Genomic DNA, 12,328 nt, shown 5'->3' with positions numbered 1-12,328 from the left:
CATTACAATGTTTGTACACCAATGTGAAACCACTCCTTTTTGATCTAGAGAGATTTGCACCTGCACAGTTACCAGTGCTTTCAATGCTTTGAGGTTTCAGATATAGTCCATTGAATGGAAAAAGTTAATATCAGGACAAATTACTTACAGAACGAATTGGTTAGGTCTGGTGTTATTAGTATAGTGAGCTGGGTGAGAGAGCTCAGGAAGTGCTAAACTGCCACTTTGGATTTCAGTGGGGGTCTGTATTTCCCTGTTAATTTTTTGGTACTGTCTAGATAAAAGTTCAACTGTCAGCAACAGCTCTTTGCATTTTTAGAGAATGTTGGCAAATCCCTCTAAGGGATTAAGGGGTTCCCCTAAGATTTAACACCTCTTCCATCTGGTCTAATGGAATAAAGCCCATGGATCTTGCATGGCCATAGAAAACCACTTATTTTCCCCCCCCTGGAGTTGATACTCATGTATATCTTATTCCTTCCTCTGTGTGTACAGATAAATTAGCATTCAAACTACAGGCAATTTAGAGTTAAATAATATATTTCAAACTCAAATCAATCTTCCTTTATTTATATTAACACTGGATTTGGGCATTTTGTTCCAGTAATTTTGCATATTGCTCAAATCAGGAAAATCTTCAAGTGCATTTTACTCATCTCTTGGTAGATATTTGTTTTTTCTAGTTTTCCAATGTGTGTGCCTCTAATTCCTTTACAGTTTTAAGAAGGACTCAAAACAGGAGTATATATTTATTTGGTGTATCCATAAATGGAGGGAGATTTATATTCTGCTTTTATTTATTTTTATTTTATTTTTTTTTTAATTATCTCTCTTTATATCTGCTGTTTGGTGGATGCTTGTGTATAATTCCAATGTCACACCCATTCTGCACACAAGTCCCTTCTTTTGATCTATGCCTTTATTCTAACATCTACCTTGAGGTTGGATTGTAGCATTCACTCACATTAAATATTTTATTGATATGTTTTGATTTATATACTTATAATAATTAACAATAAAAAGATATTTGCATACATATGAATTGCCCTATGTACTTTTCTGTATTGTGATTTCTTTATCTTAAAATTACTACACTCTTGTAATATTATAGCATGCATTAGTGTCAGGTAATGATCACTAGTACATTTGCCCTTATTTTTTTTTTTTTTTTAATATTTATTTTTCAGTTTTCGGCGGACACAACATCTTTGTTTGTATGTGGTGCTGAGGATTGAACCCGGGCTGCATGCATGCCAGGCGAGCGCACTACCGCTTGAGCCATATCCCCAGCCCACATTTGCTCTTATATATGAGAGAGTTCTTGCCTAATTTTATATACATTTATCTTTCCAGGAAAATTTTAGAAGTTTTTGCTTTGATTTCTTCTTAAACAAAAAGTAAAAAACGGTAAAATTTTGACCAGTTATTATTAAAGGGTACCTTGGGGAAAATGATCATTTTTATAATAGTTTTATCCTTTGTAAATATGTTGAATATTTGAGTCTTTTATGTTCTTTTCTGTATTTTTATTTTCTCAAATACTGCATATTCCTTTTGTAAACATACTTACATATGAAATGCAACATTCATGTGACATCAGCATAAAACATACATGGTATTTTATAGTATTTGTCAAAGTGGATATAATACATCAACAAAAATTCTAGCTCCTAGAATTTACATTTTACAAAATTTAATAATTATTTCTTCCTCTTTAGCCATGCCCCTTGATTTCACCTCTGGAAGAATATGGCTGTATTCTCATGTACAGTTGCTGTAATTTTAGTCTCTGTTTCCTGTGTGGGTGTATCATATACATTTTATTACAAAACAGTTTCTACAAATGGATAATAAAAGCTTAATTATTTTTTTTCTCTTTTGTGAATGCATTTATTCCACATATTCATCAATGCTATTTAATTCATCTATATGATGTGATTTTATTCAATGTTACCTAATTTCTAAAGATTTTGAGTTTTTATGATTATTGAACACTTAGATATATCCTTTTTTAAAGTGACTCTTCAAGAACTTTTTCTGTTTTTCTTTTGCAATCTGTATTATTTCTTCTTCTTATAAGCATTTGATGATATGTGAGGAAAATAGGGTTTCTTATTACCTTGTCAGTTTTGCACCTTTTAATGTAATCACTTGATGAATATATTTTTTGTATTAATATTTTGTAATTCATAAGTTTAAGCCTATTATATTCTATAATTTTGAAAACAAAAACTATTTTTTTTTTCTTTTGTGATATTAGGGATTCAACCAAAGTGTCTTAATGCTGAGCATATGCTCAGCTCTGTTTTAAATTTTATTTCTAGATGGGGTTTGCTTAATTTCTTCAGTTGGCCTTAAATTTTGAACTTCATGCCTTAGACTCCAGAATAGTAGATAGTTCAGGTGTGAACCACCATATGAACCCTATCTTTTGTATGTAAACTTTTGAGCTTTGTACTTTCTTATATATTTCAGTATTATTTATTAATAACTTATATTTACCATTTAGTGTGTCAAAATATGTTGTTATGTTTTATGAGTGAAGGGATAAAATAGCATTTTATTATTACACTGTTTTCCCAATATCCTAGCAAGTTTTAAGAGTTTTGTTGTTGGTGTTTTCTGTAGTTCCACCATTTATTTTATTATGAGGTTTACCCTGATTGATTTTACTTCATAACATCAATCATGTGGCATCATGGTATTTTGGTCAACAGTAGACTTTATGTACAACCATGGATCTAGCAAATATCTTAGCCATGTACTAGTCTATACCATCTAGATTCTGTCATTGCACTCAGAGAATTGGAAAATTGCACAAGATTCTTAGGATAAATTTTCCAGAGTGTATTTCCATAAAGTGAGAAATCATTATATATGCCTATATTTGCAATTATACACTGTATAATTGATATAATTTTTATTTGTTGAATTTTCAAATTTGCTAGTGCTTTCTTTTTTAATTTTATCTGCTTTTTTTTTTTTTATTTGTACTGAATATTGAACCCAGGGGTGCTTAACAATAAAGCCACATACTCAGTCCTTTTTTTTATATTTCATTTAGAGACAGAGTTGCTAAGTGCCTCACTAAGTTGCTCAATACAATATATATAAGACAATATTATATATATAATATTATCTTAGAATTTATGATCCTTTTTTCTTATCCTCCTCAGTCACTGGAACTACAGTTGTCCATCACTAGACTGGGCTCATTTGCTTTTTAAAAGCACCAACATTGATATTGGTAACTCTGTGTTATTTTTATCTTAAATAGCTTCTAATTTTGCTCTTTTCCTTAAGACTTTCTTTACTTTTAGTTTTTAAACTTTACTTTTTATTGGGATGGATGATTCGATAAGAAATTCTAATCATTTTGTGGATTACTAAGTTTTTGTATGTTTTATTTTCACCTCAGGTATAGATGAATTCCAATTTTTGCAGCTGTATGGAGGTCTAAGTGAAACATAATAACCTGTATGGATATTGTTAAAGAAATGGAACCACAATTTTACCCAGTTTTTCGACTGCACTGTATATGCCCAAAGGACATAAAATCAGCATACTACATTGACACAGTCACATTAATGTTTATAGCAGCACAATTCACAATAGCTAAGCTATAAAACTAACCATTCAATGATGAATTAGTCCATTCAGTGATGACAGGATAAAAAACTGTTGCTTATGTACACAATAAACAATGAATCAGCCATAAAGAAGAATGACTTTATGACATTTGCCAGGAAATGGATGAATCTGTAGATTTTATGCTAAGTAAAACAAACGATTTCTTTGAAACCAAAGGTTGAAAGTTTTTGCTCATAAAGTGGGGAAGGGAAAGAAAAGAATATCAGTAGGTTGCACAATAGTAAACAAAAAATAAATAAATGAATATATAAAAGGGACAGGGATAGAAATATAAAACATATATCTCTAAGTTAATCCTAACATCGTATCCACCAACAAGAACAGAATTTTTATTAGGATAAGATATATCCCATGCTTGCATAATACCATAAAAATCGATATTACTGTCAAGTAGAACTAGAAAGAACAAATAAAATAAAAAACAAATTATATTTGTTTGAAGAGCTATATGTATATTCTATATAAATATCATACAATATAAACATCGATCAAAGTATATATATATATATATATATATATATATATATATATATATAGTTTATATATATATATATGATCTTTATAAAGTTTATATATATATAAAGTTTATATATATAAAATTCATATATATATATAGTATGTTAAAAATGTTAAATTATAAAAAGGAAAACTCAAATTTATATATATATAAAGTTTATATACATATAAAGTTTATATATATAATGTTAAAAATGTTAAATTATAAAAAGGAAAATTCAAACAGGATTGTTGTTGCTATTTTTATATTCATAACATACATAAATACTATAAAATGTTTGAACTTAAATAAACTATTAAATATTTCCATTAAGTGGTCTGTCTACCTTGTTACATTTCAAAATGTCTCTTATACCATTGGTATTGGAATTAGTAGAGATCTCACTACACATTCAGAACAGCCAACTCTATTAGAGAAATAACAAATAAGATTCCACACATTAGTAAATCTCTGATTAGTGGTTGTACAATTAAAATTTGAGGATTTCCTTTCTTAATTACCATAATTTTCTCATCTGAATAATATACATAATTTAGATCATGATATAAAAAATTAGAAAATATATATTTTTAGGGTAATGCCTGAGTTTTATATTGTGTTTCATAAATGTGGAGTATATATACTTTTTTGAACTTAAATCACTTTTTCTGCAGAAGTAGATAATAGTATCATGGTGTTCCAAAACACCACCTACATGATAGTCTACTAACTCTCATTTCAACTTCAATTACATTACAGACTGTGCAAATGTTCATGTGGTCAATGTGTTATTTATTTGCCTATTCTTATTTTAGGAACTGTTAACATTCAGGGATGTAGCCATTGATTTTACTGAAGAGGAGTGGGAATGCCTTCAGCCTGCTCAGAAAAATTTATATAGAGATGTGATGCTAGAGAACTATAGAAACTTGGCCTTCCTGGGTAAGTTTAATTTCCCTTTAAAATTTGAATTAATAATTATTATTTAATTTACTTCTGTTGCAGAGTATCTTCTGGGAACTTCTCAATAAGAATGAGTTTCAGATTTTTGTTTCAAAGAAAAAGGGTATTTTTATACAGATATTTTCTCTCTCTCTCTCTCTCTCTCTCTCTCTCTCTCTCTCTATATATATATATATATATATATATATATATATATATATATATATATATATATATATAATTTTACTCTTTAATCTGTCTCTTTCTTTGTGTGTTATACATCCTTCACTTTAGATAAGTAGTACCTAGTATAATTTATTGATGTAAATTATTGTAGACTACACATAGCAAGGGACACAGTTGAGTCATTCAAATGTCACGGAGAAAACCAAACTAAAAAATGTTGAAAGAGTAGTTATCCAGCAGAAGAAATTTTCAGAAGCTTAGGTTTATTTATTTTGATTGTAATCATTGAGTACATACTGTCCTATATTTATCACATTTTCAAATTCCTTGTTGTTCTCTATTTTCTTCTTTAGTGATGTCCCAGTTTATTCAGATTCACCACCAAAACTTACCTTTTGTTGTGAGGGACAGCATGATCTGTTTCAAATCCTCTTGTGAGGAAGCCTTTAAAGAATAAAACAGAAGAGAGAGACACACACACAGTGAAAAGGAAAAAAGAAAAAAAAAAAAACTGGCCACCCCTCTTAACAGCTGCACATATAATACCCCAAAATTACATAGCTTCTGATACCATGACTACATTCTAACCCAGTGTTTCTTTAACCCCAAGTGCTAGATAACCAAGATTGGGTACAGTTAATACAAATAAAGAGCCCCTTCTCCATGAGGACATTACCACAGAAACTAGATAGTGCACCTGTAGAGTTGTCTTAATAGCTTCAGGGAGAAAGTGCTGGGCATTACAATTGTGGGACTCAGGGTGCCAGTTACCATCACCACCACACTTTCCTGTCTATTTCCAAGGTCAGAACACCTAATACCTCCCCTCTTTTTTAAGGCCTTTTGAATAAATAATATTACTTATCTCCTTAATGCTGATGGGGGCAAAAAATAGGGCAGGCATAGACAACAGCAAGTTCCAACATCAGTAAACATCCACCTATGAAATTGAGTAAACATGAAGTTAGCCATTCCAACAAGTCTAAACATCCATCAACTTGTTGAACCTTATTAATTATATCTTTAAGGTAATCTAAGTCTTTTGAAATAAAATTACTATTATAACTTAAATTGAAGGAACACATGTTATTAAACTTCTGATATCCTTTATGATGTAACAATAACACACAATCAATTGCAGCATGATTGTCAAGTATGGCTTGACAATGTTGTTTTTGTTCTTCATTAAGCCTATTTACATCCATGGAGGCATGATTAATACTGTTTATGATAGCATAGGCGAGTTTCATAGTAGTTTGCACAACTACTGAATCATTACAGTTTTTATCAAGAGGAATAGACCTTTTATGAATAAATTCCACAGGATGGTGACCTATTAAATACTATGTGGATGGTAAGGACACATTATTCTGCTAAGACAACAATGAATACCATGAGACATTTTTACAGGTATATGACAATTACATGCAAGTGAGTCAAGATATTGTAATGGGTTCTAGAAGTCCAGGATCTGACAGTACTGAATTTCCCACAGCTGGTGTACAAAAAACAGAGCAACATTGTTATTAAGACTAAAGCATTTACAGAGTTTTGTGTGAGTTTAGCAATCAAAGAAGTAACAAAATTATCTAGAGTACATTCTAACCCCATTTTAGCCAACATCTGTTGAGCTGAGGCTGTTAATGATTTTATACCCCCCAAGTAACTAGAATTCAAGTATCTTGGGGTCCTCTTTTAATGTATCTCCTCTTTTGAGGAGAATGATTATTCTCTTGTTTGGATGGACTCTTCTCATCCAGGGTTAAATGAAACTTGGAAATCAGCTTGTGAAGTCCCTGATGTTCATTTATAATTGCTATTTTTCATACATGAAGCTAGAGTCCAAACAGGACATGTTGGCATAAGTGTAGCACTCTATGCTTTTCCTCATGTGATCAAAGGCATAGGATCTTGTCATGCTGGTGAGGTGGAACCTCATATATTACATAATTTTTTTGGTAATGGCTGTTTGAGAATAAAATGTCTCTATTCAATGCAGATGACCAATTTTGAGTATTTACTTTATGTTGTATATTGAGCACATTAACTTAAATAAAACAATATTTAATGCATATTAATATAAGAGAGGATAGATCTTTGTTTGTTTCTGTTTTAAAAGGCAAGTATTAGGATACAATTTGCTCACTCAACCAAAGCGCGTCCAAAAGAATTATGAGAAATTTCATGATTTAAAACTATATCTCATTGATTAAAAATTGTGCGAAAGGATGAGATGTAAAGGCAGGGGCATTATCCATCTTTAAACAAATAGGGCCTCTAGGAGAAGATCATGCTTGGTTTCTTTCCATGCTCTCTGCTGGAACTGACTTGACATTTTCTTTTTTTAGATTCAATTCTGGTAGTAAAATTTTTTCTTTTGTTTTGTGTTTTGCAATAATGCATTAGTAATCATAAATATTTTGAAGTGAATAAATCATTATACTTCTACTTTGTAATTTTTTAATGTTTTTTGTTTTTTTTCTATTTTGATTACTGATTTAATTTCTGGATCATTGTTTTTTTATTGTGGCATGCTTGGATTCTTTTCATACTTTCTATATCTATCTATCTATCTATATATATGTGTGTATATATATATATATATATATATATATAGAGAGAGAGAGAGAGAGAGAGAGAGAGAGAGAGAGAGAGAGAGTCTTTGACTATAATATCAATCCTACACAAAACACAGTGTGTGTGTGTGTATAATATATATATATATATATATATATATATATATATATATATATATATATATATATATATATAATCTCACTTCTATTTATATATATTATAGATTTTTAATTTTTACAGTATTTTACAAGTTGCTTAGACTTGTCTTAAACTTGGTACTGCTTGATAAGCCTCTCCCATATTGGTAGAATTTCAGATTTGCACACTAGGCATGCCCCTCTCATTTTTTTCTTAAAGAATTATTCACATAAACATTGTGCTCATTGATGTTAATATTTTTCAATTTTACTCTCTAAACTTTTTAAAATAGTTATTTAGTGTTCTTTGAGTAATTCATAACTGTCAGTATCATAATGTTAAATTCTTAATGTTTTTTTTTTCTTTTTTTGTCACTTGGATTTAGCCATGCTTCTCTTTGTTTATATTTGCTGTATTATTTTTTATTTGTTCATTAAAGGAGCCATCAGTAGATTATATAGTCCATTTTTGGGAAAAAAGTATAAAAACTTTTAAATAAATAAAAATAGGCAAGAACAGTGCTGCATCCTTGTAATATTTGCTAATTGGGAGGCCATGCAAAAGTACTTCATGTTTGAGAGAAGTCACAGAAATTTAGAAACAGCATGGCTCAAACAATTTTAAAAAGACTTGTGTTGTAGTTCATGATATAGAATTTTTGGAGTAATCTCAAGCATTACACATGAAACACTAAAAGTTGGATGACCTAAAGACCCAGAATTGCCAGTACTAAATATGTATCCATGAACAATTAAATCTGAAAATTGAAGAGATACCTCTGCTTTTGTGTTTAGTGCAAACATTTTTCTCAGTGTTAAAGCTAGGGATTCAATGTGTGTGCCCATCAATGTCAAATGTGTAAAAATATGTAGTTATATACTATTATTATTTAGTTATAAAATATTTTGTCTCTTAAAGTGTTATAAGGAATATATGCAGGACTTTCAATTAAATGAAAGGTGGCAGGCAGATATTAAGTTGTAGGAGCATTTGATTCACATGTGGAAGTCAGAAATTTAGTGAGCAACATTTTGCTCACCAGGTACTGTGTTTTGTGTAGGGTTGATATTATAGTCAAAGTCTCATATTTTTTTAAGTTTTATTGCACATAAGAGGCTCAAGAGTTTTGTTTTACCACATGGTGAGTGTATTATGTTCTTTATAAATACTATTAGAAGGAATACAATACCTTGTAAGAACCAAACTGATAATTATATGAAAAAATGATTATGCTAATTCATTCTTTTTTTGTGCATTATTTCGTTCTATTTAGTCATTTTACATTGTACATATAGTATAAAATACATGATATATTTAGGAAATAAACAAAGGTGTATTTGTCAATGGAAGAAATCATCATATCACACAAATTTAGAAATAAAAAAATCAATTTATTATACTTGATTGTTATGTGTTGACTTCATCCAAGTATTATAGCCATAGGCTATGCAAGGTTTTTATAGTCTTTTAAAATGGTTTTTATGAAACATTTTATAGACATATATGTGTATATTTCTTAGTAAATTTTTTGTTCATATTTCTTTTTTAAGAGCCCATTGCCTCTTTACCCTTGTTGAATATTTATGGTATTATCACTCAAAATCTACTAGTTATTTTCATGTCTCTATGTCACGGTAGACAAAAACCATTTTTTAGACACTCTTTGAAAAAGCCAGAAATGTTTGTATATGTTTTACATTTCTCTTATTCTACTGACAGTGAAGGTAGCTGGTAGATATTTCCTAAATACACAATACTATCTTATGAAGGACAAAACGCTTTAACTACACTTTATTATATTACTCTTCTTAATGATGTACTCCTCTTGGATACTGTGGTGTCTACAAGAATGTGAGCAATATTCTCAAGGTAATTTTGTCTTTACATTTTTATTGAAGTAATATATTTTTTTGAATTTATGGTGACTTTGGACTTACTAATCTGCTACACTCCTGATGTACTTATTTTACCTTAATTTCATGTTATGTATGCAAAATATATTTATCCCAGTCTAATAGGTATTGTTTTTTTTTTTAATTTTTGTTTCTTTCAGCCATGACTTCTAATCACACCCAAGAATATTCACCAGAAAAGGGCCTAAGACATATATTTCATGAAGTGATAAGTGCAAAATATAGAAGTAGTGATCTTGACTATTTACAACAAAAGAAAATATGGAAAACTACAAGTGAGAGTGAACACCAGAAATCATATAAAAGATCAGGCCTTGTTCACCACCAGAGAATTTATACTGGAGAGAAGTCCTACAAATATGAAAATTGTTGCAAAGCTTTTAGTAAAAACAAAGGTCTTATTTACCACAGAGGAACCCACAATGTAGAGAAGCTCTACAAATGTAAAGAATGTGGCAAAGCTTTTGGTCAAAAATCACACCTTAATTGCCACATCAGAACTCACACTGGAGAGAAGCCCTACAAATGTACAGAATGTGGCAAAGCTTTCAGTCTAAAATCAATCCTAATTTGCCACAGAAGAACTCACTCTGGAGAGAAGCCCTACAAATGTAAAAAATGTGACAAAGCTTTTGATCGAAAATCAAACCTTATGTGCCACAGGAGAACTCACACTGGAGAGAAGCCCTTCAAATGTAAAGAATGTGGCAAAGCTTTCAGTCAAAAATCACACCTTATTCGCCACAGGAGAACTCACACTGGAGAGAAGCCCTACAAATGTAAAGAATGTGGCAAAGCTTTCAGTCGAATATCATACCTTGTTTGCCACGGAAGAACTCATACTGGAGAGAAGCCCTACAAATGTAAAGAATGTGGCAAAGCTTTCAGTCACAAAGAAGGCCTTATTTACCACAGCAGAAGTCACACTGGGGAGATGTCCTACAAATGTAAAGATTGTGGCAAAGCTTTTGGTCACAAATCACACCTTGTTAACCACAGCAGAACTCACACTGGAGAGAAGCCCTATAAATGTAAAGATTGTGGCAAAGCTTTTGGTCAAAAATCATACCTTATTTACCACAGTAGAATTCACACTGGAGAGAAGCCCTACAAATGTACAGAATGTGGCAAAGCATTTGGTCACAAATCACACCTTGTTAACCACAGCAGAAGTCACACTGGAGAGAAGCCCTACAAATGTACAGAATGTGGCAAAGCTTTTGGTCACAAATCACACCTTGCTAACCACAGCAGAACTCACAGTGGAGAGAAGCCCTACAAATGTACAGAATGTGGCAAAGCTTTTGTTGCCAAATCAAACCTTATTCACCACAGCAGAACTCACAGTGGAGAGAAGCCCTACAAATGTACAGAATGTGACAAAGCTTTTGTTGCCAAATCAAACCTTATTCGCCACCACAGAACTCACTGGAGAGAAGCCCTACAAATGTAAAGAATGTGGCAAAGCTTTTACTCAGAAAACAGGCTTTATTTGCCACAGAGGAACTCACACTAGAGAGAAGCCTTACAAATGCAAAGAATGTGGCAAAGCGTTCAGTCAAAAATCACACCTTATTTGCCACAACAGAACTCACACTGGAGAGAAGCCTTACAAATATAAGGAATGTGGCAAAGCTTTTATCAATAAAACAGGCCTTATTCACCACAACAGAACTAACACTGAAGAATAGCCCTACAAATGTAAATAATGTGGCAACACTTTTAATAAAAAATAAAACTTTATTCACCTCAACAGAAGACATCCTGGTGAATGTGAAATGTGAATAAAGTGATAATAACTTTTAAAGAAAAACTAAACCTTGGGGCTGGGGTTGTGGTTTAGTGATAGAGTGCTAGCCTCGCATTTGTGAGATCCTGGTTCAATCCTCAGTACCACATAATAATAAATAAGTGAAATAAAGGTATTTTGTCCAACTACAACTAAAAAAATAAACATTAAAAAAATGACTAAACCTTATTAACAACAGAATTTATACAGAAAAGAACCCCTACAAATTAAAACAATGCAGCAAATCTCTTAATAAGAAATCAATTCTTATCGCCACTAGGCTATTTATTCTGGAAAGAAGACATGTAAATTGGAGAATGTAGAAACATTTTAAGTTACTTTACTAGACATCAGAGAAAACACTGGAGAGAAGCTCTACAAATGAGACCATTGTACCATTATTCTAAGAAAGGGACAACATTTAATCATCACCAAAATAACCGTAACATAGAGAAAGTTTGAAATGTGAAAATTGACCATGTGACAATGCCTCCAAAATTTATTCACCAATACTCAGTACCTGTGGATACATACTGGTTAGAGAAAATACAGATGGGAAAAAAAATTGTAGCCACATGTTTCTTAAGCACTGCTTATTTTTGGAGAATTCATTTTGCCCAGAAACCCTAAAAAGTT

At 31.2% G+C, this 12,328-nt stretch overlaps 1 protein-coding gene across 1 annotated transcript in view; it reads left to right on the top strand.

Annotated features, from left to right (window-relative positions):
* Positions 1–11,824, top strand: part of LOC139706090 (zinc finger protein 420-like) — a 31,178-nt gene extending 19,354 nt beyond the window's left edge. Inside the window, 3 exon segments of the mRNA XM_071613740.1 lie at positions 4,963–5,089; positions 10,044–11,331; positions 11,333–11,824. Coding sequence (XP_071469841.1) covers positions 4,963–5,089; positions 10,044–11,331; positions 11,333–11,594 — 1,677 coding nt within the window. The 3' untranslated portion in view covers positions 11,595–11,824.
* Positions 11,825–12,328: the final 504 nt, after the last annotated feature.

Source organism: Marmota flaviventris, chromosome 6 (genome assembly GCF_047511675.1).
Source record: "Marmota flaviventris isolate mMarFla1 chromosome 6, mMarFla1.hap1, whole genome shotgun sequence".
NCBI lineage: Eukaryota > Metazoa > Chordata > Mammalia > Rodentia > Sciuridae > Marmota > Marmota flaviventris.
The sequence above is the reverse complement of the archived record's forward strand: the minus strand, read 5'-3'. Positions and strand labels throughout refer to the sequence as shown.